At 38.1% G+C, this 27,851-nt stretch overlaps 1 protein-coding gene across 1 annotated transcript; it reads right to left on the bottom strand.

Moving 5' to 3' along the window:
• Window positions 1–449: 449 nt before the first annotated feature.
• slc18a2 (solute carrier family 18 member 2) lies at window positions 450–27,807 on the bottom strand. Its single transcript, XM_061040521.1, has 17 exons — window positions 27,507–27,807; window positions 20,239–20,356; window positions 19,940–20,127; window positions 16,343–16,676; window positions 12,693–12,751; window positions 12,514–12,597; window positions 11,571–11,663; window positions 11,163–11,252; window positions 10,265–10,308; window positions 8,460–8,520; window positions 7,148–7,243; window positions 4,916–4,994; window positions 4,306–4,357; window positions 3,747–3,810; window positions 3,544–3,663; window positions 3,167–3,300; window positions 450–930 (listed from the first exon to the last, which is right to left on the bottom strand). The coding sequence occupies exons 3-17, from the start codon at window positions 20,070–20,072 to the stop codon at window positions 823–825; spliced, it is 1,551 nt and encodes a 516-aa protein (XP_060896504.1). The 5' UTR covers window positions 20,073–20,127; window positions 20,239–20,356; window positions 27,507–27,807; the 3' UTR covers window positions 450–822.
• Between the last annotated feature and the right edge of the window lie 44 nt (window positions 27,808–27,851).

The following is a 27,851-nucleotide window of genomic DNA, read 5'->3' as shown; positions in this document are numbered from 1 at the left end:
ATAATATAATATAATATCTTTACCAAAATCCAATTCTATGCATTGTTCTTCTTGCCACTGAGGTAAAAAAAAGCCTGTATTTGTTCATTTGAAATATGAATTATTTATTTTAAAAACAATACAACAGCAGCTTTTTACTTTTCCTTCTGAAGTTTGCAATAATTCATATGGATTAAAAAAGAACTACGTTCCGTTCTCATAAGGAGGATATTATGTATCTATTTTATGTTTTAGAACACATTCCTCATCTTTTTTATTTAAGCAGCTCAAATCCTACGCATGTTAATTTAGCAAGTGCATCAATTCTAACAAGGACCACAAACAGGGCCCACAACCCCTTCTGAAATTCAAATGAACAACAGTAGCCTATTTTGAAATACTACACAATTACCCCATAAAAACCCACGTGCACACCAAGGTCTGGAAATAATACTCTGGACAGTATCATGGACATACAGCAGATAAACAAGACACTTTTAATGGTAAACACGTGAGTTAAGACAGATTAGTATTTAAAATAAACCAGCAAAGCATAATTGTTGTTCAGCTTTCTCCTACTGCCAAAGAGGTACGTCCTGACAGATCTCTCTACTGAATAAGGCTGTTGGCTTAAAAAAATATCTCTCAAACAATGCACTTGCAATCACAGATCAAGAACAACTTTGGTTTCCCCCAGAACAACTGCTAAGAGGACACTGAACAGTGAAGACTGAATGTGGGACATTCACATGGAAATATCTTGGCTGTTTTCTCCCTCTGTGTTCCTTTTTTGTACAACAAAATAGATCTTCTGAAGGGTTACCCTGCATGGCTGGTGTTCTGTTAATCGTAATCTTCATACTCTGGATCCATGTCTTCACCCTGGTAGTACGTCCCCTGTGTGGAGTAGGACCTGGTCTTCATTGAACAGTTGGTGTCCATCAAAATAGCCTGAAAGAAAATTATAGGAATGTTTTTTCTGCAACATGTGTAAAAAGGTGCTGAATCATGATTCCCTGTTTGTTTACAAAATTGTACGCTCAAGATTTAAAACGGATGCGTGAGATGTATAATGTGCAGAAAATGAATGCAGTTCTTTTTTGCCATTAAAGACTTAATTTAATAAAATCCTGGTGATACAGTAAAAAGATAGTGTGGCAGACTGCAATTCATGCCATTATCATTCAAAAGGTTCTGAAAGGTGGGCAGAGAATGTATTTAACATGTAATGGTAGTGTGAAAAGGCAAATACTGATGGAAGGAAATTGCAGATGAGATGAATGGTTGGGGGTGAATATAAAACAGAATGTTATGGGGAAGAAAGGTGACAAATGAGAGATGATTCTGCATGGAGATTAAGTTTAAGATTAAGATTTACTTTATTGATCCCGCAAGGGGAAATTCTGTTTTTACACTCTGTAAGTCATGAACACACATAGGCTGAAATACACACACATGCACAAACAGGATCCTATGGACATGCACTAATGGAGAGATGTCAGAGTGACGGAGCCGCCCCCGGCAGGCGCTCCAAGCTAAGCAAACAGATACGATGGCAGGCAGATGGACTTGCAGGATGATTAGGGTCAGCCACGAGCATGCAATTGGCAGATTTTTTCAGTGTGGGTCATCCACTGATGGTCACTAATGTAATTTATAGTTATTTGCAATCATTAAAGCCTGTAGATTATGTTTTTTGAAACCCTAGAAGGTGAAATGCTTTACAAATGATTGAGTCATTATTGTGTTGAAATCTGTTATGTGATTATTTCCATGCAAATCTTAACCTTAGGGAGGGGCTTTCATAATTCGAGGAGAAAACTAATAAACAGGGTTAGCATGGAAACAAGAAAAGCTACAGGTTTTGACAGGTGCTTAAATAGCACATGCACATTTCTGTGTTAAATTCAGTGTCCAGTACTCTTCTTCAGTTTGTGATGTGATCTGCTTGAAAATGTTTTTTCTTTCTGTTTATATTTCTAAATAGATACTATTTGTAAAATATGTTGGAAAAGGTCAGTTACGATGTCTTTAAAGACCTTGAAAAAAGGTCCTACCTTTTCCACAATTGTGTCTCTGCAATTGGGCCTTGTAAAATCTAGTTTAAAAGAAAATCCTTCTTCTCACTTACCAAGACCTTAATGGTTAGGCATCATCATTAGATTATGGTTCACTGTTACTCACAGAAATCAAGCTTTCTTGTTGTACCAAGAGTTTCCCAAAGTACTATGATTTAGTGCCTCCAGGGGGGTATCACATGTGATTCTCTTCTGTGAAATCATGAATCCTTTGCACTTTCAGAGTAGGATTATAACTTTCATTTTTTGAAAGAGTTTATAGATAGGACGGGCTCAAGCTACCCAAAGTAGTTATGCTGAACAACTAAGTTCCTCCTCCCCCTCTGTCTTCATTCATGTAGACCTATCAAGAATCCATTTTTTTATACTAACTTTGTTTCTGCCCAGGAGTATTTGTGCTTGTTGTATGGCATGTCCCATTTGTACTGTTCCTATAATCATCAGTCATGAATCTATATCATCATGGTTGTCATTGTTATAGTCATCTGTCCATCCATCATCCATCGATCTGTCTTCCTCAGACTGACATTCTCTGCATTTGTATCTCCTCACCCTTTCATTCTGGGCAATACGGTGTCAAGGCATATGGCTTTTCACCTGCAATCTGGTTCTGCTCATGGTTTTTGCTTGTTCATTCTCATGGTTGCATTGTTGGGTCTCTGGTAAAAAATACACATTGGACCTGCTCTTTATATGAAGTGTTCAGAGATAACAACTGCTGCCAATAATTAAAACAGGTTAATTGGTTAATGGATTGATTGATTGATTGATTGATTGATTGATTGATTGATTGATTGATTGATTGATTGATTGATTGATGGATGGATTGATGGATTGATTGGTTGATTTATTGATTGATTGATGAATGGATTGATTGATTGATTGGTTGATAACATATTGTTTGGGAGTGTTAATGATAATGTATTTTAAAGTGGTTGACAGTATCGCCATTGTATTTGTACACCATTAGTATGGATATGACTTTTATTGTATAAAGTATAACATTGTGATGAAAGTTGTACAGCTTTTTCCTTCAAGGGCTGTACCATTCATCCATGTATATGTTGGATTTCTCTTACAATGTTTAAGTGTTTTAAGTTCAAACTTACTATTTTCTCTTCTTGTCCTGGTGGATTCCTGAGGAAGATGCAGAGTGGTGCAAAGAAAATATCCACTATTCCAATTATGGTCATCAGCCAGGGGAAGCCGATATTTTCAGCAATGGACCCACCAATGGATGGACCTACATCAGTAGAGGACAGATCACATGCAGGTTACATGTACAAGTAAAAACCCTGAGATTCAAAATCTGCCCAAATAAAAAGACCTTAATGTAATTTCAGTGAACCACATGCTCGTAATATAGTAGTTATAGGCTAAGCTTGTTGTGATTTATCAGAATCTTTTATCAGAGTTAGCAAAAATGATATGAATAATTTCATATCTGTGAATATATACTGAAGTACTTGATCAGGTTTCCTCTTACCTAAAGCAAATCCCATACAGAAAGCCACATCAGCAATCGCATAGACACTTCCATAAACAGACACATGCCGCAGGTCTACTAAGTAACCCATTATAGGCATCATAGAGGAGTCCACCATGCCTGTTTCAAACCAAAATCAGAAAAGATGTTATATGATCAACAGGGAACATATTTCTGCATCATGTTACATTTAGCAGACTTACCAATGGCAAAACCGACCCCAAAGTTTGGAAGAATCAGACCATAGATGTCTTTGGCAAATGGAACCTAAGCAAGACAAAAAAACATCAGCAAAAGGGTATGGTTTTATAGGGTATCAGGTTTAAGTTATTTCTGATGAATTAAGTTAGAATTTAAGTAAATAACAGCATCACCACTGGGAAAAGATGCTGACTGTTCCCAGTGTGATTCGGGATATCTTGATGAATTGGACAATATTGGTGGTTTTATCCAATTATAAATGCAATAACAATGATTGCAGTCTGTCAATACTTTTTAATATTTTTTTGGACAAACAAAGGTTTTTTTTTAAATATGTTTTTATGATTTTAAGAGTGCATTTTCAGTCGATGTCATGTGTTTTCACTGGAAGAGAAATATATTTGACGGAATCATCTTTAAATGTTTGACCTTTTACACACTCTTTCTAGAATTCTTCTATTTACACAGGAAACTTTCAGCTCAATCTTTCACTCTTTATTGACCCATGATTGCTCATTTCATATGCAACAGTTACGGCTACGATTTCTTGCTCATACTTACACATAATACACTGATTCCAACAATTGTAATTCCAATAAGAGCGCAAAGCCATCTGTAAATGAAAGAAGATGTGGTCACTACTATGAACTAAGTTGGAGGATGTGAGTTGTTTCACTTGCTTGTCCTATCTAAATATCCAAATATTATATTATTATATGCAGTTGTTTTGCCTATTTGCAGCGCGTTTGTGTCTTTGCAGCACATTTCAGCCGTTGCATTTGTTTTGGTAGTTTGCATTTGCTTTTGAATGTGCAACGTTTCTGAATATGCTGCACCTTTTTCTAAATGTTTGTTGTTTCAGCAGTTGCTGAGTGTGTGACCCTTAACGGCCACTGTAGAAAATGACTATCCAGTTTTAACATGTAAGAGGATGGTACATAATGGTATTTAAACAGTATTGGTAAAGGCTGTATAAAAAAAATGAATGACCAAACCCTGGGGAAGACATGTACACACAAGGATGATGGGAGCACAGTATCATCAAGGCTTCAATAAAGCCAGCCTCTCAAACCCTAAAAACACTGAAAACTCATTTAGAGGAGCGGAAACAGATATCACATCCACAGAGGGAGAGAGACAGAAAGCAGATAAGGATGATTTTTCTCCCTACCTCCCCATCTTGTGCGCCAACGTGCCAAAGATGTTGGTTCCAATAAGGTAGGAGATGGAAGCTGGTAAGAAAGCAACGCCTGGACCAAAAACAGACACACACAGAGAGATGAGAGACTGACGGTTTGGGCAGATAAACAGATCTCTATCAGAGCCTCATCACTGAGCTGCTGTACATCTTCCATTGACTGTAATGAAGACTTGTGCTTGCCACCTGCCAGCATATGACACCCTAATATCCTGTTCCACACTCACTGTTTTTTATCTGACCTAGACTTCATATATAAGAGATTTGAGGTACAAAGTAATAACACCTACGACTGAAAGATGCCTCTGCAAAAATATCCAGTGGCACATTTGCTCCACAAACATTTAATGCAAGATGTTTCTATATTAAGTATAATGGTGGCAAGTGCAAACGCCTTACAAAAGTTGAAATGATTTCTGTTAGGAGAAACAAAGAGCAAATTCAGAAATAGTGCAAATTTCAAACACATGCAATAGTCAGAAACAAATGGAATGCACTGCAAATGAAAAAATAAAAGCTATGCTGCATTAAGCCAAAACAATTACATACACAGCCAAAATGAAGAAGAATTCATATTGATTTAAAGTCAAAACATACGCACCAAAGGAACACAAGCTAAAGAAAAAATGCTTCAAGTGAAAGCATCACAAAAGAAATGCTGCAGACCATAGGGGCCGCTGAGTGGAACAGCTGTATTCAATCTCTTCTTAAAACACACTTTAATAGACTTGCATTTATGTGATGTCGTCTTCTTATTTATTTTTAACCCATCTTATGTCTTTTATTCTTGTAATTTATTTCCATTGTACTCAATCCATTTTATTGCTCTTTTCATTCATTTTGATTGTTCTTAGTATGTTATTGCTTTTATCTCTTTAATTGAGCTCAGTTCCTTCTACTTTTCTACGCCTCAGCAGTAATATTTGCAAAACTAAACAGCGTACTTTTAACAGTGTGGGAACTCTGAGAACCTGACCGTTTTTAACAGTGAGCTAACAACAGTTCTAACATTTCTTACAGTAGAGTTTGAGGAAAGGAAGTAACATTGGCTTCAAAATAGCCAGGATGTTTACAGCAGCTCCGACTAGGACTCAGGCACTGGGGATTAGAGAGGAGTGAGAGTGGTGTCAAGAGCAATGATTCAGTGGGGGCTGCCCTGGGATGCCTGGGGCTAAACCCTGCCAGAAGCTGACTGGCTACACTGTCATCAACTGAACTCTGGTGGTCTTGTTTCAAACAAACAAGCCTGAAATTTTAATACCCTTGTTGGCTGGTTTCCCCATTGTTAAGTATTTTCCCCCAAAAAAGTATGTTTCACCAAAATCCAGCTCAAAGTTGCGCCACTACAGTCCAGAAGAAATGTTATGATGATGACAGGTTTGACAATATTTTTATAATGTGTGTGTGTTTATGATTGTTCATAATTTATGTGTTGGAAGCTTGTTTCCGGTAATGCATTTTTTTGGGGCTTTTGTGAGGCACAGGTTTTGTTAGCAGCATGTTTCCACTGCTGTATTTGTTTTAGACATTTGCACCTGTTCTTGAATTTGTATGGCTTCTAAATGTTAAGCCAGTTTTCCTGGATGGAAATTTTTGGGTGGTTGTCCTTGTCAGCCACCATATTTATAACTTCTAGTGGAGCATCCGTTCTTCTAAAAAATATGACAATACATTTTGTTAGGGTATAGACAAAAACATTTCTCAGCAGCAGAAGACTCAGTAGATCTAAATTTGGTAAATAGATTTAAAGGAAAATTAACCAGAATGAAAGCCTTTTATTTAGAGACTTGGATCATATGGAGGACCAGTATGGGAGGTTCATACTTTTCATTACATGTGTGAACCATGGATAACATGTCTGTAATATATCTGGGACTTTCTTTTTATTAAGCTCCTGGTCAGATATATTGGAGATAACTAATTTGAATGATGGGATGAATCCTGCAAAGCATTAGTTAAAGTAAGCTCATGATCGAGGATTTTAACGTTGATCCATTTGACGTTTGAGTACAGACTGATCATCATTGCTGTCTTTGCCTGAGTCAGAGTTCAATCCTTGCATATTGTTTTTGGAGAAACACGAATAGAAAAATGTAAATAATCAATGTTTGTTTGGCAATTAATCACAATTTGTTCAAACAACTAGGAGTAAAAATAATAATACACAATAAAACAGACTACACATTGGTACAGCTTTGTTTATACCTAGCTGCCACTTCCTTGCACACATGGTCTCCATCATCCAGATTGGCAGTGTTGGCTCCATCATGGCAATGGCCATATTTCCAAAACAAATGGCACCTGGGGAGGAAGATTGAGGATAAGTAGAAACAGTGTCAATTAAGTTCTATTTTTGTTCTTTGGTCTATGTGCTACTCCTACTCCCTACTGCCTGCACAAAAAAACCCTTACAAACATGCTTTCTCTCATTGTTGCTGTACTGTGAGGAATTCACGTAGTGGGAAAGGCTTGTTATCACAGTTATCCTGCAACATATTTTTCTGTTAACCTACTTGTTAGAATCATATAGTCGACGCATGTTCTCCCAAATCTCTCTAGCCTTAAAATCCCTCTAACTTGTATCGGAGACTTACACACTGTATTTGTTGTAAGTCACTGATGAAAGTCAGTTGATTTGTGCACCTGTGAAAACACTAGGCACACTGTCAGTCAATGCAGTCCTTGACAGCATGTTAAAGAATGGCATACATTCGTTAGGTGGGCTTTAACAAGGCAACATTTTCAATTTTGAATCCAAGTGTAATGTACCTTTTTTGTAAGTCATTTTAATGCACAATCTTTACTTGTCTGAGAGATTTCAGATAGGCGTCTAAATACTGACAACTTCTGGATCAGCGAAGATGTGTATAGTCTATTTAGACACATTTGAGGAAATGTATACACTTGGGAGGAGATTGAGTGGCAGATATGTGGCTATATATATATTACCCTATTTTTCAGGCTTTTTTGCCTTTATCGGATAGTACAGATATAGTGACAGGGAATTTGGGGAGAGAGTGTGGGGGATGAAATGCACCAAATAGCATCAAGATCAGGAGTCCAACCTGCGACCAGTGAGGACCGTATCCTACTCTGCTCTACCAATTGTGTCCTCGGATGTCCTGGGATAGGCTTAAAATGTCTTTGGTTCGGATGTTCTACATGTTCTATTTTCTGTAATTCCTGTTACTGCAGTCACTCAAGAACTTGTACACCAGTAGTAAAGGAAGCTGCAAAATGGAAGTTCTTGCTGGGGTAGTGAACTTCTGAAAAACAACAGGCCTCAGGAGTTCAGGAGAACTGCAATCAGTGCGACCCAGGCCCTGATACAAGGCAAAAAAATGCAATCACCATCACGTGCGAGAAATATCATTATTAATATGAAAACCAGAAAAAAAGCAAGATCCCGGTCAATTTCTCTCTCTGCTCTTTCCCATTACCATTATTAAAGGCAACATGCCACGGATGCTTCACCAAAGTGGAATGACATTCATCTGTGCTGTCATTATTTTCTTACCAGCTGCGATAAGAATATACGGATCCTTCATTAGTGTAAGCAGCGGGGTCCCCTTCTGAGTCTGTAGGGACAAAAACATACATTTCAAAAAGACAATATATAAAGAAGAGATCTCAAACAACACCCCCAATTGTAAAATACGTTGCATGACCATCAAGAAAGAAACTGTTTTAAAATCCACTTTCATATAGACATTGTTGTTTCAACTGGTCACTGGTCTTGCTTCTTTGTGAATCTGATCCACCATTAAAGGTTTTTCTTAAGTAAAATCAAGTATTATTGATTGTATTTGGGTTAGGTCTGGTATAAAGTTGCTTGTTTCATTATTATGCTGAAGGGGAAACAGACAAAAAGACAAAAGGCACAAAAACATGTCCTTCTTGACAGAGGTAATTACACTTTGTGAGCCTAATGCTTATTGGCATCAAATGAAAGGGACTATTATATTTGTAAGTCTCGGTGGAATCTTTTTTAAAGCTCCCCTCGGCATTTGTTTAGAATGCTTGAGATGAAGGATAATGAAAACATCTGCTAATGACCATAAATAAGTTCTCCAATTAGCTTTGTTTCCACTCTCAGGTTTGTTGTTAAATCTTATTTTACATCATGTGCCATCCTTAAAGAAGCAACAAAACATTCTGTCTCTTCCTCTATTTTCTCTTGTTTTTCTCACAGAGTCATCACTTATTGTTCAAAACTGTCTAATGGCAGACAGACATGTATATATTATCTTCAAAATGTTCAGTAATGACAACAAAAGCTAATTGGGATCATTCTAGAGAGACATGTTTTTGTTGCTATTATCCTAATAAAGGGAGACCAGACATCCAAGCTGGGTGTCCAAACACTACACTACCCAATGTCAGTGTTTCAACACAGTAAGAACAATAATTATAGTATTGATATTGTTTTCCATAGAGATGATCCTTTTTCTTTCCCGCTCATTATCATTGAACTCCATGTGATTAAAACATTAACAGTGCAGTCAGCTGGTGTCAACTCATCACTGATTTGTCTGTTCATGTGTCAATCAATCAATTGGATGCTATTAAGGCTGATGCTAGCCCATGGCTATTGTGAGGCGTCCAGCTCTTACTGACAGAACCTGTCAGTATGCTAGAAGTATGCTGTCATGATGAGGGAGGGTCTGTCTCTTCAGAGCTCCAGGAGGCTTACCCTGCATTCATATCCTGAATTTATGGAAACTTTAGTATACAAAACACAACACTGCAAGTGGGTTCAGCAAACAATTCATTATAATGGAGCCTACACTGTGATGTCAAAAGAAGTTGCCTGCAAAAGCACATTGAAGTGCGCATGCTAGGTCATTTGAGGGTCCTGGTTTGTGGATATAAATAACGAAAAATGTGGTCATACAAATGTGGAGATTGTTTTAATGCTTCCTTCAAGAGTCGGTCGTTGGTAAAAGAAAAGAGAAGCAGACAAATATAACAGACATCCATTTTTACCTAAGGCTGTTCTCTTTGGTCAGAAAATGTCCACTTATTAATACAGTATGTCTCTCAGAGGATAATGTGTGTATATCTGGTAGAGAGAGAGGGAGGGGACTGCTCTGAACTTCTATTATATGCAGCAAGTTCCATCAACAAATGTGTTGTTAAAAATAATGTTGGATGTTTTGTTTCAAGGCATCCACTTCCTTTATTTCTTTTCACACTCCCATCATTTACTAACCAGTGATTAAATGAGCCCGTAAAAATACTCTGTTAAATGCTTTGCAGCTTTAAAGGTCATCTTAATGAAGTGAGATACTCTTCAGGAAATGAATCATCAAACAAACTCACCTCTGGTTCCACCTTGGTGGGCTGAAGGACAAAGAGCTGCAGAGCTGTGAACACACAATGAATCACCAACAAAGCATCTGATATCTGCAACCATTTTTTTATGAAAATATACAAAAAGAAGTGTTAACTAGGACTGTCAAACGAATACAAATTTCAATCGTGATTAATCACTAAAGTTCAACAGTTAAAGGAAGATCAGCGATATTTTACACATAAATAAAGCAGAAATCAAGTACATACTATGTAAATGTCTCTCTGAGGTCATGACAATGTGTAAGAAGCCCAAGGACCGCCAGCTGTATAGTTGTCGGGCCACGTTTACATCATGTTTACATCATGTTTACATCATGTTTACATGGACGGGACGGCCTTGAGTATAAAGCTGTTTTAGTCAAGGACTAGATAAAAGAAGAATAAAAGAGCCTACTAGCTTCCGTGTCAATTTATGTGCAAGATGAAGCTATGAGTTAACTAAAGTGTGCTAACATTAGCCTGCTAACACAACAATGCAGACCACAGACAATTGACGCTCAAGCAAAGGACAATCGTTCCGCCGCATGTGCTTAATGTGCACCTTCTGCCTTCTGGAAGATCGAAGCTGACTTAACCATCAAAGAAGTAACTTGTTATATCCACCCTCGTTACTCGTGGGTGGATATAACTTTTGACTTGCCAAGTGAGCTGCCTAGGAGTTGTTTTTTTTAAAGTTAATGAGCCATTCAAAGACGCGGAGGCTTTTCCATGGTGCAGCTAATGGGACAAAATAGCACGTGATTAATCGTCATTAATAACATGATTGCATTAGTTTAATGCTGACAGCCCTAGTGTTTAGCTCAAACATTATTCTTTCTATTCAGTGACTGTTTTTGTTTTGAATGCAATAAACATGTAACTGTACCTCCATCAAACACAGCAAGGAACGCCAGGATAAGGAAAGGGGCTGTCTTTCCAACAAACTCGTACATCACACTGCCGAATGGAGGTCCAACTGTGAATGACACACTCGATGGTCAGTTTCTAAGAAAACTTTTTGTGTCAGGGTAGAAAAACTTGACTGAGCAAAACATGTTTCGGATCAGATCATCCTGGAAACTTCACCTACATGTTTAAATGTGTTTAATAAGAAGACAGGGCTGAAATATATGACTTGATTGGGCACTACAATATAGTTGCAATGTGTTATTTTTAGTTAAACCCAATATACACTTGTGTTAAATTTCTGTAATTATACTTACTTCCAAACACAGCATAGAATATTCCTAATTGATAAGAAAAAGCTGAACAATGACTTTGTATGTATACAGACCTAACACTCCTAATGCCAGACCTCCCAGGGCGACTCCTATGGCATGACCTCTCTCCTCATCATCGGTGTATACACTCGCAAGCATCCCCATTCCTGAAAACACAAAGATGAATCAGTTATACAGAAAGACCAAAGTTTGTTCATACAAACATTTAAAGTAAGAGACGCAACAGTTACTGACAAAGGACTGCAAGATGATATTTTACAATAAACATAAGGGACTGTATGAGATTATTAAAAAAATAAACCAGAACTTTTTTGACATGCAGGCAAGGTGGGTGTATAAAACACTGCTTTATTTATATAACTTGGAGAGTCTGAATGCTGTTGTAGTTACTGTAGGCGTATTTGGGCAAATATAAGCTGCACTTCAGCGAACATTTTTTTAATCACTTATAGGATATAGTTAATTTCTCACCCAATTCTTTAACAGAGAAAATAGTTTTTAAATGTGGTTGATGGTCTCTGTCTATTTCATGATGACTTTCTAAAAGCACTAACACAAGATAAAGTTTAAATATCACTTATAAGAAATGATATTAATGCTTGTTATTACCTATTTCTTCTTTATCATTATTTACGACACTTTAAGCTTTAAGGTTTTAAATAAATTATCTGTTATCTTAAAAACAACACTATGCTAATTTTCAAGTCTTGTGTGACAATTAAGTGCGTGACAAGGCACCACTAACGTACTCCTATTTTCTAGATCAATTTGTGGCATCAGAGACACTGACTTATGGGAACTCTACACCTTGTATAAGGACTGGCAGGACTCTTTCCCCCTCTCTTCATTTACGATCAATCAAACATCCCTAATTACAAAAAAAAAAAAAAACAGGCTCAGTTGCCCAACAACCAATATTCATTCGAGGTTGGGAATTTATGTAAATATATTCAGATATGCTGAATGGAGTACATGGGACAAAAAAGGAGGTCTTACCAGCCACAGAGGAGCAGGAGGAGCCCACACCTTGAAGTGATCTGGCCAGAAACAGCAGAGCGTAGCTCGATGAGAAGGCGAACACTTCACAACAGTGAGAACAAAGGGAAATTAGACAAAGAAAAATAAAGGTATGATGCAAACTCTTGGTTTTCTCAAAAATGATGACTGGAACTTACTGATAGTAGAGAGGAACATGATACAGAAACCAACAAAGATAGGAAGTTGGTATCCTATTCTAAGGGGACAAAGAGAAAAAGAAAGGCAGATTTTACATTTTTGGAGTAAGCATATCACAAGTTTTAGATGTTAATGTGCTTGTTATAAACAGCTTTCCAAAAAGGTTAAATGTATTATTTTCAGCATATTGTCTCTTTCTTAAGCAGTGAAATTGAAATAATTTAACATCTGAAGCAGGAAAGAACAGCTAGTCTTTTAAATGGACAATACTCCACCAAGTGAGGGGTGAAACTATGTCTGAGAATGACAGGAGTGAAAACGGTGGTCAGTTAAATACAATGTTGCTATGGTCACCATGCTAGGTATAGAAGGTGCAGATTGATCAGGATGGTGTAAAAAAAACACCTTCATAATTACTGAAAAATCGCCACCTGTAAGCCATAACAATGAAAAGGTACACAAAGCAATGAATAGAAATGTAGAACATTTGTATGACAGATTCTTGCTTGATACAATTGTCAGCCTGACACTTTAACTGAAACACTGGAGGAAGATGACAAAATCTTTTTTTTTCATTAAAAGGCTAAAAGCTGCCATACAGATAAGAGCTGTTGTATTCCCCTGTAGATACCTGACATGCTTGACTTGCCTTGTATTGTCCTCTGTCAAGAAAGGAAGGTGACTAAGAAGCAGTAATGGGAGTGCGTTCTTTGCTTCAATTACAGCATATCTGAATGCCCAGCTGAGACACTAAATACCGGCTTTGAGGTGAGCCAGTAATGTTGAAGCATACACACTCTTTCCCTTTACCCTTAACATATATATTATATCTTCATTTTTTGATCTGTTATCATCCAATGACCTTCCTGAGTAATACACCTAAAAGACAATTTGTTCTTTTCCTATACAATATAATGAATAGTTTTTTTCTTAATATAAAATAATGGAGTAACAAAGCAGACTACAACACGGCACACAGTATCAGCTCAAAACCTTTTTGTTGTATATGTTGTATATATTTTAAATAACATCACTCGTCGAGAAGGCACTCAAATGTTGGTTGAAATCTGAATAGTGCATCCACTGCTATCCATGCATGAAAACAAACACATGCACATGCACACAAACACACGTAATCAGGAATTCTGCTCTGTTTGATTCACTTGGATTAGATAGCTGACATGACATTACTCCCTGGAAACTGCATTAAACTGACATGTTTACCTTGTGAAAACCATATCAGATTTTTCCATTTAGAACATAAAAAGGGACTCTGTTGCAGCTCCTTAATATCAATTTGTGTTGGATGTTGCATTATAGCCATTATTCTGTCTTGACCTCTGGCTAATTTCTGAGAATACAAAAGGATTTGAAGCCCTGGGCAAGATGGAGGCTTCTATTGCATCCAGAGCCAGTCACCATGATACTATCGCTCTATAGTGTTTTTAATGTTATCATTTCTTCTCCAATGTTTTTTTCCTTTAAACATTTCATTTCATTATGTACACTTAGTTATATCAAACACAAGACGGTTAAGAGATATCATTATTATTATTATTATTTGAGATGAAATTATGAGACAATGATTATATTAACTAAACAATAACAGTACATACATCCAACTAACTTTACAAAGTAGGATATTATTTGAAATATTTTTCTAGCTGAAAAAGTCTACTGACAGTGAGTATGACTTTTATATGGAAGCTACTTTTAGGGTTGTTCACATGGTAACTAAGAGTGCTAGCCTTTCTGTCTTTGTATAGAAGCATTACCTTATAGCAACAAAACAGGCTGGCTTAAGTAAAACTGCTCAAATGAATGTGAAAGATAAGTTTTCTCTGCACTTCAACCCCAAATTATACAAAAATGTTCAATGGAAGAAGAATTAAAGCTGAAAAATAGCACAAGCCTCATAAACATTTAGCTTACAATATTGCATTCAGCAGAAATGGCTTTAGACTTATATTGAGCTTTCTATTCTTCTGACTACTCAAAGAGCTTTGACACTATATGTCACATTGACCCATTCACACACTGATGGTAGAGGCTGCTATGTCAAATTCCCATCTGCCCATAATTATTATTACAATCACACATATTCACACCCAGCTGATGTAGCAGGGGGGCAATTGAGGTTAAATGCCTTGCCCAATGACACTTCCACATGTGGCTGCAGGAGCTGGGGATCGAACCCCTGACCTTTATTTGTTTATTATTTGTTTATTTGGATCCCCATTAGCCACTACATAAGTAGCAACAAGGTCCACTCATACCTTCCCCTGTTAATCCACAGTATGGATAAATGGATAGATGGACGGACGGATGGACAGATGGACAGATGGACGGAGGGATGGATGGACACAGGTGTAACAGTGTAAGAAACATAACAACAGCAGTAAATTACGCCAACCTTCACAGTCGTTATGTTTTTTCAAAATCATGGACATGTTACTACTCAGATTCCTAAAATCAATGCACAAAGCCAGCGTTAACACAACTCATGCAGACACCAATTTAGAAACTGTAACTTTTTTTTGCTTGTGGTAAGGATTTACATTAAAGTAATGTCTTGTTTCCCAAGTAAAAAGATACAGTCCAAAGCCTTGATTGGACTGCATATTAAGGCTTTATTTTGTAATCATTTTTATTATATCAAAGAAGATGGGTCTATGGAGTTGATATATGTTATAACCCTTTAAAAATGTTATGCTACTTTTTGTTGAAGATATTCAAAAGTATATCTTTAATCATCTTTATATTTGAATTACTTTGCTGATTGACTTATCAATCAGCTTTAGGTCAAATAGCTTTCAAGAACAATTTTCAGTGTTGGAATTAAGAATTTACTTTTTATTTAAGAGTTCTTGAAATATTTTTGAGGATAAACATTTGATGCAAGAAAAAATTTGATCCTTTGCTCTTATGGTATGATATTGTATCATATGGTATGGCAGATCATATGGTATGGTAAGGTATGGTATGGCATAGTATGGTATGGTAAGGTATGGTTTGGTATGGTGTTGTAGATCACATGGTATGATATGGCTGTGGTTTGATATGGTAGGATATGGTATGGTATGGTACTGTAGATCAGATGGTATAGTATAGTGTGGTATAGTATGGTCAGGTATGGTATGATATAGTATCGTAGTAATATGGTATGGTGTGGTATGTATCTATTTTAAAAGGGTTTCACTATTTGTGGACCAAACAACAAATAATTTGAAAAAATAAAAGAGATAAATCATTACTCAGAACTATTTATTTTAGCCCTAAAGATGTACCAAGGGGAAAGGATGGACTTCCTAAATTACTCACTTGAACCGATTGCAGTGCCAAACGTTATATCCCTCTAATATTTTGGTTTCACCCAGTGATTTATATTCATGTTATCCTCTTTAAATGTTTTACCTTAATAAATCAATAATTCATTCATAAATGGCTACCGAAATAGCAGCTTGTGGTTAAAGGTGACTAAAGATAAGAAACACAAACATGATTCTCTCACACACAATTGCAGGCTGCTATTAATAAGTTAATAAAAATATTCAAGTTTGTCTGCTGATAAGTGTAACTAATAACTGATAAATCCACAGGTTGTAAATATGATGTCACCACTCTGCATAGAGACAAAACAACAACATACCTGTTTGTGAGTGGCCCTATGAAGGGGTTGGTAATCAGCTGTACGGTGGCCTTAGAGGCAAAAAGCATTCCCACTTTGACATTCTCATTGAGTAGCATGCTATTGGCCTTTGGGCAGTCGGATGAGTTCTGAGGTGGTGGAGCAACAGTGGGGGCTGTGGGGACCAGATCAGCAGACCTGGTTGTCATGTTGGAGTCTGAAGTCCTCACAGTGTTGTCGTACAGAGACACAATGCTGTTGAAGGCCCCTGGAGCACCCTGCTGTGAAAGGGTGTTGTTCTTCAACACCGCTGTTGACTCATCCAGGTTGTACAAGTAGCTGGGAATGATGGGAACTGCAGGGCATAAAGATGCAAGAGGAGATTGATGAAATGAAATGTGACATGACCACTGACTGATGCTCACTGGCATGATACTAATCCACATGTCACTGCAGCATATGTCAGAAGAGAACAAGGTGGGCTCCCTTATGGTGATTCATCAGCATAATCCTAGAGAAAAAAGCCTTGAAGTGTTTTTTTTTTGTTTGTTTGTTTTGGTTTATCTATTTAAAAAAACATTTTTCATTATTTGAAGGATGAATGATCACATTTGGATATCAGCCTTCTGTCAACACACAGTATACAATATAAGAATTGAATAAGTCAAAACCAATGTAAACTTAAAAGAAATAACAAATAACATCCCACTTCCTCTTGACATTCAACAACGAGTTTTATGTTGTAATTTAGGCTAATCCTCTGAAATAATTTGGTGTCTTTTTTTCAGAAGAAACCTTTGAACACATCATAATGTATCCTTTTAGTTCCAATGTAATTGGGTGTTGCGGCAACATTTTGTTATTGGGTTTCCAAAAACACAATCACATGCAAATTGTTTCCATTTGATGATATCGTAGTAAAGTATAGGTGTTGCCATGGTATATCATCTATTGCAAAGATTGCAGTGAATAATGTGGCTTTCAAGCTAGCGTAAACAATTTCTTTTAAAGCATTTTTGTAATATTTGTTAAAATTGATTTGGAAATGACATCCTGACAGCAATCAATACATCAAATGTTGAACCAAAAAAACAGAATCTGTGGCTTTCTTATAGACTTCTTATAAGTTTGGTCGACTCTCAACCGAAAGGTCGGGGATTTGATCCCAGCTCCTGCAGCAATATGTTGATGTGTCCATGGGCAAGACACTTGCCCCCGCTGCTAAATCAGCAGCGTGTGAACGTGAATGAATGGATTAGTTAATATGAATGAACACATTGCATAGCAGCCACTGCCATCAATGTGTGAATGGGTAGATGTGACCTGTGGTGAAGTGAAGTTTGAGTAGTAAGAAGACTAGAAAAGTGCTATACAAGCTCAGGTCCATTTACAATTCTACCCAGTTGTTTCTTTTGAACTGATTCATTGATTTCCAAAGGCAAGGAGGCATGGGGGACAGATAGCAGGCTGGTTCACTAGAATGGTATTAAACCAGAGAAAGGTAGTTTGATGGTTAGCACTGACACTGAGACAAGCTCATGACTCGTACTGCACTGTAAAAGAGACTGGGCACATCAATGTGACCGGGAAGGAGTGGCTTTGATATTTTTTCCTGTTCAATCCCTTCAAAATCTACCTCACTAATGCGTGTTTCAGGTTTTAACCCAGTCTGTAGTTTAGAATAAGAACCACTGGCGTCATTATCTATGGAAACAAAGTTTCAGACTAAATTTGAACCAGTAAGGTTGCAATCCTGGAAATTCTATAATAAAAGCTGAACTTTATTTATAGTTTAGTAGGGAGGGGGGGATTAATAGAGCACTGCACATGACGTAAATCAGGCAGGCAGGAATACGCCCTGAAGCTGCATTTACAGAAAATAAAGAGGTGGATGCATGCAGACATTTACACAGCAAGTCATCAAACACAGACATCACAGGTCAAGAAGAAGCACATATGAAACATTTACAGGCTAATGTCAGGACAGAAAAACATGTTACTCATCTGCGCTCTTGAAAATATTTCTGTTTTCTTTTTATTTTATTTATTTAACCTTTATTTAACAAGGTTGATCCCATTGAGTATAACAACCTCTTTTTCAAGGGAGACCTGAGACCTTCTTAAATGACAGACTGAAAAAAGTGAACAATAGCAGGGTCAGCTTACTTTTATTTCATTTTCCTTTTGGCACTCTGCTGCCCCTTTGTCAGTTAGACTACTTGTAGTCTCAAGCTAGTAAAATGAGAGCATGCAGATGTGTTAACTGATCAAAACTACAGTAAAATATAGATATTATTATTCTGGGCAAATGTTGAAATCATCAACATATATGTAGATGTTTCATTATAAATGACAACATGCACTAGACGTTTTATTGAAGGCTTATATTGACTTTTCATGATGCCAAATAACGAATGTATTCTTACATATTGAAAATGATATATGGGTTACAAATATCCATATACAATCTACAACATCATTTATCATAGTGACACTTGGAATGATATATGATAGATAATATTGAATACAGTAGAGAATTGTAAAATAGGTTCTTTAAAAGTTCATGTTCCATTGCCTGAGTCATAATAGTGTCATAATTTGCTAAAAATTGAAGCTTATTTCTTACTATTGTTTCTCTAAAATTCTTAGATTTGTATGATTCCTTCAGTCAGTAAAATATCAGGAGTCTGTTCTGCTGGACAGCAAAAAGTTGGTGGTCTTTGTAGTGATGTGCAAAGACGTATTACCTGATAATACAGCAGATGAAACATGGCATTGTTTTAGTCTGTCAGAAATAAACACTGATTCTGATCTCAGTAATTAGTTCTTTTTTAACCTCAGCCTTTTTATTTCCGTCCTAAAAATCAATACATTTACCCAAAACGAATCATGTAAAACTATTTTAGGTGACTTTCAGGGTTATAACAAATGGAACATTTTTATTATATAGGGATTTTAATAGACATGAATAATGATCCTATAAGACATTTAACTCACTGCAGCACATAAACACAATAACTTACTGAAAATTAAAAGCAAACCTGTGAGATAGCCTCTTCAAATAGGCCTATCATTAATGTATACCTGGAAACCAAACAATGCTGCGCTAGATACACCTCAGGTTGAAGGAGATTTAGAAAAATGAAAATAACTGGCCATTAAAATACGAAACGTTTTATGTATAAATGTACTTTTATTATTTCATTTTAATATATTAAGTGTAAGTGCATTTACTGGGTTGTGGTTCTATTTACTAGAGGGATGGACACCAAATAAGGGATCTTTTAATATCCCCTGCCTGCGTGACGTTATCATTCATTCTAATGGATATCACTGTCTAGCGGATATTATTAGATTATAAAGATAAATGTAAGAAATACAAATAATAATCATCATCATTGTTCCAGTTGGTTGACTAACCGCTTGCATTGGTCATTAATTTACCAGGCTAAACCTTACAGGAGGATTTGGTCCACATAAAAAACCCTGTGAGTTCAATGCACTGTGGGTACACAGACTGCGCTGCATTAACAAGACAATTTGCAAATTGAAATGAACTACCTGTTGCGTAAGAAAAAAAACTTCCGTAAAAGATTTAAAAAGCAGGAATACACCTACCGACTACAGTGAGCAACATGTTATCCAGTAGCAGAGCGATAAAAACGATGAAGAGAATCAGTTTCCTCGACTGTCTCTCCTCCCTGAGCCAATTTAAAAAATTACACTGCCGAAGCGCATCCAGTCCTCCCATGGCGATAGTTCCAAAAAAGAGCAAGACAGAAGAAAATGACTGATGGGAAGTTCTCCTGTGGAGAAACAAGTAGCAGTGTGAGTCAGTGACTTTAAAGAAATAGTACCAGTCTTTATGAAACTCTTAAAAAGGTTAGAAATAACAGTGAGCGCTGCGTAAGTCTTACCTCAGACGCACGAGGGCCAGCAGCAGAAGCAGCTGTGCAGGGAGGAGGAGATGCTGCCTTTACTGAGTGGACCCACTGCTGACGTCATTCAACCTTTATGTGTAGGTTCCTGTCAGACCTGCCTTCAAATATTCAAACCAGAACCACTGAACCAGAGCAAACAGGATGACAGACGACACACACCAGCCTGGTGCAACCTTAGATGTTGCCAACTAATCTCTTTTCATATAACCTTAACTCCCTGTTAGAGAAGACACATTTCTACAACTATAATTAGAATGTGCAATCTGTATTATCTTTTTTTTAATTCATTTTTTGCTGTCCCTATGAGCCCCTATACCACAATCTAGCTGTACATTTGGTCTTTTACCATTTCATCCTGTCTCTCACTATATCCTCTTTTATTGACCCAGCAGGTCATGGCAGATGGCTCCAATGAGTCTGGTTCTGCTTGAGGTTTCCGCCTGTTCAAAGTAAGTTTGGATGGCTCATGAATGATAAATGTTGTGTCTCTTTAAATTGAATTTAAAAAGCGTCACCTAGGCCTTCACGATGTAAAGTCTCACGAGATAACTATTTTGGCTCAATATGTGTACATGGTGTTTGATTGATTGGCTATTTAATTGATGCCTGTATTCCAAAACAACATGACAGAGCCATGGTGAGTTCAAAGACCTGTACTCATCAGCTATCAATGGCCTTTATCATTTTTCTTTAACTAAGCAGGTGCATCAGTGTTCAAACACACGAGTACACATTGGATATCACATCATCCGTCATGACAGCGTGTCATGATGCAGCTGCTGACTGTCTGCACTTCACTTCTAGTTCAAACTGTTTCAGTCAGTGTAATATTAACAACTCTATTATAACCAGCTCTTTGAGGGATTCCTTCTTTGCATTGATTGCAGATGCACTGATAATTCTAGTGCATTTGTAAATGAAGAAATCCAATGTTTAGTTAGAATATGTTTGAGTTTTCATCTTGTGATAAGGATTTACCTGGCTGCAGTTAAACCAGGAAAAGACCAATCTCTAATGGCTTAATTGGCTGAAAACTGTTCAGAACCAAGTTTTATAGGCAAAATGTTTAAAACCTAATGATATCCGATATCACATGGCCATAAAGCTTATTGAATGAATTACACTCAAAAAACATGTTTACATAAGTATCAAAAGTGACACAGACATAATTTGGGACTATAGGCATCATAATACATTTACAGTATTTCCTGCTTGAAAGGTTCTGTGTATTATTTTGTATCAGTTTATGATTATAATTACACAATATTGTCCCCTATATTCACTTCCATTCAAAGCCTGTCTCCATTTTAAAATCTTAATTCCTTAAGGCAGTAATGCAACATAGTCAAGAGACTGCTTAGAATTATAATTCCACCATTGCAATCAACCAATCACGTGTTTTGTTAATGTAGTGCCAAAGATAAACAAAATATGCTAAGGAACTAAACAGGATCATTCTTGGTGCCTGATCAATAATAATAAAACATCTTCAGTGCATGATCGTTGTCTTTTACCACTATATGTTTCACGTAAATAGAAATCATTATTTGCTGTGATAGTGGCCCAAGCAATATCGCCAGTGTAATGCAGACTGAGCATCCAATGTCATGTGCCACTTTGATTGAGGTTCTGTGTGACCACTGGTTGCTAAAGAGACTGTGGCATTTCGTTTATTGTATAGAGTCTCAAGTATATTCATCAATTCTTCCGAAAACCCATTCACAACCGTGTACAACTAGAAGGGCTACTCTAACCTATCACTTGTTTTTGTATCTGACTGTACACGGAGAAGAGATATCTGATTAGACAAGTGTTTAATTCAAAGGTCATCACACATTATCTAATGCAACTCTTTGTTTTATCAAACCTGCTTTTTCATGAAGTAGTAGAAGAACATCCTTTTCTTAAAAGGTGGGTTTAACTTGGGCATATAGCAACATTTGTCAATTCAGTAAAATTGAGATAACATTGGTTGATTTTTTATTTCCTTCCTTCCACTGAAATAGAGACATCAGGTTTTTATTTTCTTCTGAGAAAACAGTGGCAGTAACTGTATCCCTCATTATTTTACAGCAGTACCATCTTGTGTTCTTGAAATGCTACTGCAACAGGTTTTCCACTGGGCTGGTGCAAAATGACACTTATCAGAATCAGAATCAGATTTATTGGCCAGGTATGCTTACACACACAAGGAATTTAACTTTGGTGAACTGTGCTCTCTTATGTACAGGTATAACATTAAATATCAACCATAAACATAATAAGAAAATACTAATATTTACATGACTAAACATGAAACAGTGCAGTGGTGAATAGTGCAAAAGATGCTGAAGTATGATATGATATGATAATAAGAAAAATGCAGTTATGTGACAGATGGGTCAATTAAGATGTGAATTACAGTGTTTACATAAATAAGTGTGTTTATGTTGATCATTTAAATTAAATAATATATATATGTATATTCACAGTGACGATTGGTTTAGAGTCATTTCACAGCAACAGGTCTGACACTGTGTGACTGTTTAGTGTTCATCAGAGTGACAGCCTGGGGGAAGAAACTATTCTTATGACGGGTTGTTTTTGCGTACAGTGTTCTGTAACGCCTGAGAGGGGAGGAGTTTGAAAAGTTTGTGTCCGGGGTGTGAGGAGTCTGCAGTGATGCTACCTGCCCGTTTCCTGGCCTGGGACTGGTATAAGTCCTGGATGGGGGGGCAGGTCGACACCAATGATTTTTTCTGCAGTCCTTATAGTCCGTTGCAGTCTGTGTCTGTCCAGTTTGGTTGCAGATCCAAACCAGACAGTGATGGAGGTGCAGAGAACCGACTGGATGATGGCGGTGTAAAACATGATCAGCAGCTCCTGGGGCAGGTTGAACTTCCTGAGCTGACGCAGGAAGTACATCCTCTGCTGTGCCTTCTTTCTGAGTGTGTCTATGTGGGAGGTCCACTTCAGGTCTTCAGGTCCACAAACTAATGTGTTTTTGTTTTAATGTAAAGCACTTAGTGATGTTTATCTGTGAAATGTGCTATACAAATAAACGTACTACTAACCCAGTAAAACCCAGGTCCACTTCAGGTCTCGAGAGATTGTGGATCCAGCAGAGAACACACCCCTGGGGGGCGCCAGTGCTGATTGTCCGATATAGTGCTCCCCAGCCTCACCTGCTGTCTCCTGTCAGTCAGGAAGTTGGTAATCCACTGACAGGTGGAGGCCAGCACTGTGAGCTGGGTGAGTTTCTGGTGCAGGATGTCCGGGATGATGGTGTTGAAAGCCGAGCCGAGGCTCAGACGTGGGAGTTGAGGGGGTTGTGAGGGCAGCAAGAAGATCATAGTCTGAGTGTCGGGGTGGTGTTAATGGGCTGGGTGACGGTTGCAATAGAAGCTGTTCAGGTCTTCAGCCAGTCTATTGTTACATGCAGGGGGGTCTCCTGTAGCTTGTGACCTCTCGCAGGCCTCTCCAAACCGCCGAAGGATCGTTAGCTGAGAAATCTTTTCCTCAGCTTCTCAGTGTAGCTCCTCTTCCGCTACCCTGATCCCCCTCGTCAGCTTGTTCCTGGCCTGCTTGAACAGGTCCCGGTCCCCACTCCTGTAGGCCTCCTCCTTGGCCTGAAGCAGCTTCCTAAGTTGAGGTGTAAACCAGGGCTTGTTGTTGTTGTTGTTGTTGTTGTTGTTGTTGTATGTGTAGAAGGTCCTGGTCTGCACATACATGTCCTCACAGAAGCTGATGTAAGATGTGACAGTGTCAGTGAGTTCATTGAGGTTTGCTGATGCAGCTTCAAAAACACTCCAATCAAAGCAGGCCTGTAACTCCTACTTTGACTCCTCTGTCCATTTCTTAACAGTCCTTACTACAGACTTAGCCGTTTTTAACTTCTGCTTGTAGGTCGGGATGAGGTGAATCAGACAGTGGTCAGAGAGTCCTAAAGCTGCACGGGGAACAGAGCGATATGAATCCTTTATTACTGCGTAGCAGTGGTCCAGTGTGTTAGCTCCTCTGGTGGGACACTTAATATGTTGTCTGTATTTTGGAAGTTTGTGGGTCAGATTTGATCTGTTAAAATCACCAAGAATAATGAGCAGAGAGTCGGGAGGTTTTTCTCCACGTCTGTAATCTGGTCAGCCAGGTGCTGTAACGCCTCTGTTACACAGGCCTGAGGTGGTATGTAGACGCCGACCAGAACAAAAGGAGGAGAACTCCCGCTGTGAATAAAAAGGTTTACAGTTTATGAAAAAACGACTTCTTCAACACTGTGACATCTGTACACCAACCTTCGTTAATGTAGAAGCATATTCCGCCTCCCCGTGTCTTCCCAGAAAGCTCCTTTACGCGGTCCGCTCTGAGGAGCTGAAAGTCCGGGAGGTGTAGAGAGCTGTCCGGGATGTGTTCACTGAGCCAGGTTTCAGTGAAACACAGGGCAGCGGATCTGCAAAAGTCCAAATGTTCCTTTTGTTTAGGAGCAGCATCTCATCCATCTTGTTAGCCAGCGAGTGAATTGACGGGAGTGCAGTGCATAATCCACGCTGCCTCAACATTTTATTATGTAGCAACAAACGAGTTCATAACAGCTGATAAAATGAATGATGTGCGGACCTGAGGTTGTTCTGTTATGTGCTTTGTTTACTAAACTTGTGTTTCCATGTCGCCTGAAGTTTGATTGAAGCCAGGGGTCATCAGGATTATTCAGCACACCTGGCTTTACTAGCTCACCAGTCGTTTAGAAGGCTGCAGAACATGAACTCTCTCTCTTGACTTGTGACAGACCCAGGCAACACAGTGGCTCTCCACTTGACTAATTTATAAAATTGTTATTTAGTAAAACTGACAATAATAATGAAGCCCTATTGCAATTTCCACTTTATTCTACCAAAATATTAATTTAATTTATTGCTTAGCTTTTGCTTTACTGTTAAGTTTATTATGATGCTTTCTTAGTGTTCATTATCTGGTGTAAAGAATTGGGAACAATGCACACATTTCTTAGCCAACAAACATCTACAGTAACATGATCCTGTGGTGTTCATTTATTTGTTCTTTCTAAATCTGAAATCATAGTATTCAACCCGCCAAACTCCACTCATATTTCAAAGAGCAGCCTCGGTCCCTTAGTCACCAATGTCCAACCCACCGCCAGAAATCTAGGAATAACATTTGATTGCAATCTCACCTTTGAATCCCATATCAAAACAGTTGTCCGATCATGCTTCTTCCATCTACGCACCATCTCCAAAATTAAAACAATACTAACCCAACCAGACGTTGAAAAGATCATCCACACCTTCATTTTCTCCCGACTTGACTACTGTAACTCCCTCTTTTCCGGAATCACAAATAAGTCACTGTCTGGCCTCCAGCTAGTCCAAAATGCAGCAGCTAGGCTTCTTACTGGTTGTAACAGACGACATCACATCACTCCAATTTTAGCTTCATTACATTGGCTTCCTGTAAGTTTTAGAATCGATTTGAAGATTTTACTCATTACTTTTAAAGCACGGACAGGGCTGGCTCCAAGCTATATAACAGAGCTACTGACACCATATGAGCCAGCCCGCAGTCTTAGATCCTCAGGTGGGGGCCTCCTGGTCGTTCCAAAGTCGAGACTTAAAACTAAAGGTGACCGGGCCTTTTCCGTCAGGGCCCCTCGACTTTGGAACGACCTCCCAGAGGAGATAAGACTCGCAGATTCCCTCAATTCTTTTAAACCCCTTCTTAAAACATACTTTTACAGACTTGCTTTTATGTGATGTCGTCTTCTTAATGTCTGTTCTTACTGGTTTTATCTTCTTTTACTTCTTACTGTCCTTTTATTTATGCTCTTATCTTAATTCCTCATGTTCTAACTTGGTCATTTCTTATCTTACGTAGTCTATTTCTGTTTTATATTTCCTTTTTTAATTTTATTTTTAATTCATTTTTAATTTTTTTTCAGTGTAAAGTAATGTTGGTTAATGACATGGTCCATAAAGTGTGTGTGTATTATGGCTGACTCCCCTCTCTCTCCACAGCCCTTGCTCTAAATAGAAAAATAGATTTACTAGAAGATGTTCTGACAGCAGGACATGGGTCAATAACCCAGTTGCTTCTCATCCACAACCAGTAAGACCCTGTTTAATATCTCACAGTCTGATAATAATGGGCTGCTTGCATCATACAGCAGGTGTTGTAGCAGAAACAGTAATACTAGAACAGTCACACAACAAACATATTCTAATCACGTCCTGCAGCTCAAGTGACATATACGTGCACTCACACACAGGCAAACAAAAAACATGGAGCAAGCTAAATTCTGAGATATTTAAGTGAGACTCAATAAAGGCCCAATGAATGCATTCATTTGTGTCAGCTGTGAATCATGACACCTGGTGGACAGAGGACACCATTACAGTCTTATCACCTTTATGTGAGTTTTTGTGTTTCCAGTACAACAGGGTTTTCTTTATTGATAATAAAGTGATGGGTATTTAAATCTGCCTAGTAAGAGATTTGATAGTCATCCAGTCTTAGCAATTAGAGATCTGGAGGACCCAAGACGAGAGAGGGTTTTTTTTTCGGGGCGGCAGGGATCTCTTTATGGAGAGAGATGAGTGGCTACTAAGTTGCTTTCATTTACCAAGGCATCTCTTTATGGAGTTGTACTAAAATCTGGAACCCCAGCTGGGGAGGGAAACCCAGTGCTCCAATGCCATACCTGTGCCAGGCCAGGTGCTCTTCATGCTTAGGATTTTGGCCAACGGGACCTTTCAGCAGGAGATCGGGGAAAGATCTGGTATATCACAGAAAACTATTAGCCAGCCGTGTGTGCAGCTATCAAGTCACTTACTCCACGATACATCAGATTACCATAAAACGATGCTCAGGAACTGATTAAGAGAATTTTATGAGCTTGTTTTGTTTCCTAACGTGACTGGTGCGATTGATTGTACACACACGTTCATCTGAGGCCACCATCCATGATTACGCAACACTAAGCGCAAAAACTTTCATTAAACGGGCAGGTAATTTGTTCTGCAATCTTTCAGATTAGCAGCATTAGGAGACAGCAACATGAGTGCTGCTTTATATTACTGTTCTAAAGGTATTTCTGTGACTAACAATTTGGTGTTATTCGTTTACTAGGCGCCAACGGACATCCCCTCACGGATTACCTGGTAACCCCTCTGGCAAACCCTTCAACAGAGCAGGGGACAGATACAGCAATGTGCACATATGCACACAGGCCATGGTGGAGCACTGCATCGGGTTACTTTAGGGGAGATGGCTCTGCCTTGGATCAGCAGGGGGAACTCTGCTGTACACACAACAGAAAGTGTGTGACATCATTTTAGCCTGTGGGGTTCTGAACAATATTGCACAGAACAACCAGGTGCCATTTGATGCTCTGCAGCCAAATGAAACTATGTGTCAGATTATGAAAAAAAAAAAAAAAAAAAAAAAAAAAGAACTGGACCAAATTGCAGATAAAACAAATAAGTCAAAAATAAGAGTTCAAAAGGAGGCACCACAAGGCACCACGAGGAAGCAAAACACAGGTGGGTAGACGAATGAATTGACACAGGAGGGAAGGAACACTGGAGCTAAATAGACACTGG

Source organism: Labrus mixtus, chromosome 6 (assembly GCF_963584025.1).
Source record: "Labrus mixtus chromosome 6, fLabMix1.1, whole genome shotgun sequence".
NCBI lineage: Eukaryota > Metazoa > Chordata > Actinopteri > Labriformes > Labridae > Labrus > Labrus mixtus.
The sequence above is the reverse complement of the archived record's forward strand: the minus strand, read 5'-3'. Positions and strand labels throughout refer to the sequence as shown.

Coding starts and splice junctions, on each gene's coding strand:
- slc18a2 (XM_061040521.1), bottom strand. CDS start 20,072: ATGGGAGGACTGGATGCGCTTCGGCAGTGTAATTTTTTAAATTGGCTC. Junction 16,677..19,939: donor CATGTTGCTCACTGTAGTCG/GTAGGTGTATTC, acceptor TATGCCCTGCAG/TTCCCATCATTCCCAGCTAC. Junction 7,244..8,459: donor GTATATTCTTATCGCAGCTG/GTAAGAAAATAA, acceptor CTTCCTCCCCAG/GTGCCATTTGTTTTGGAAAT.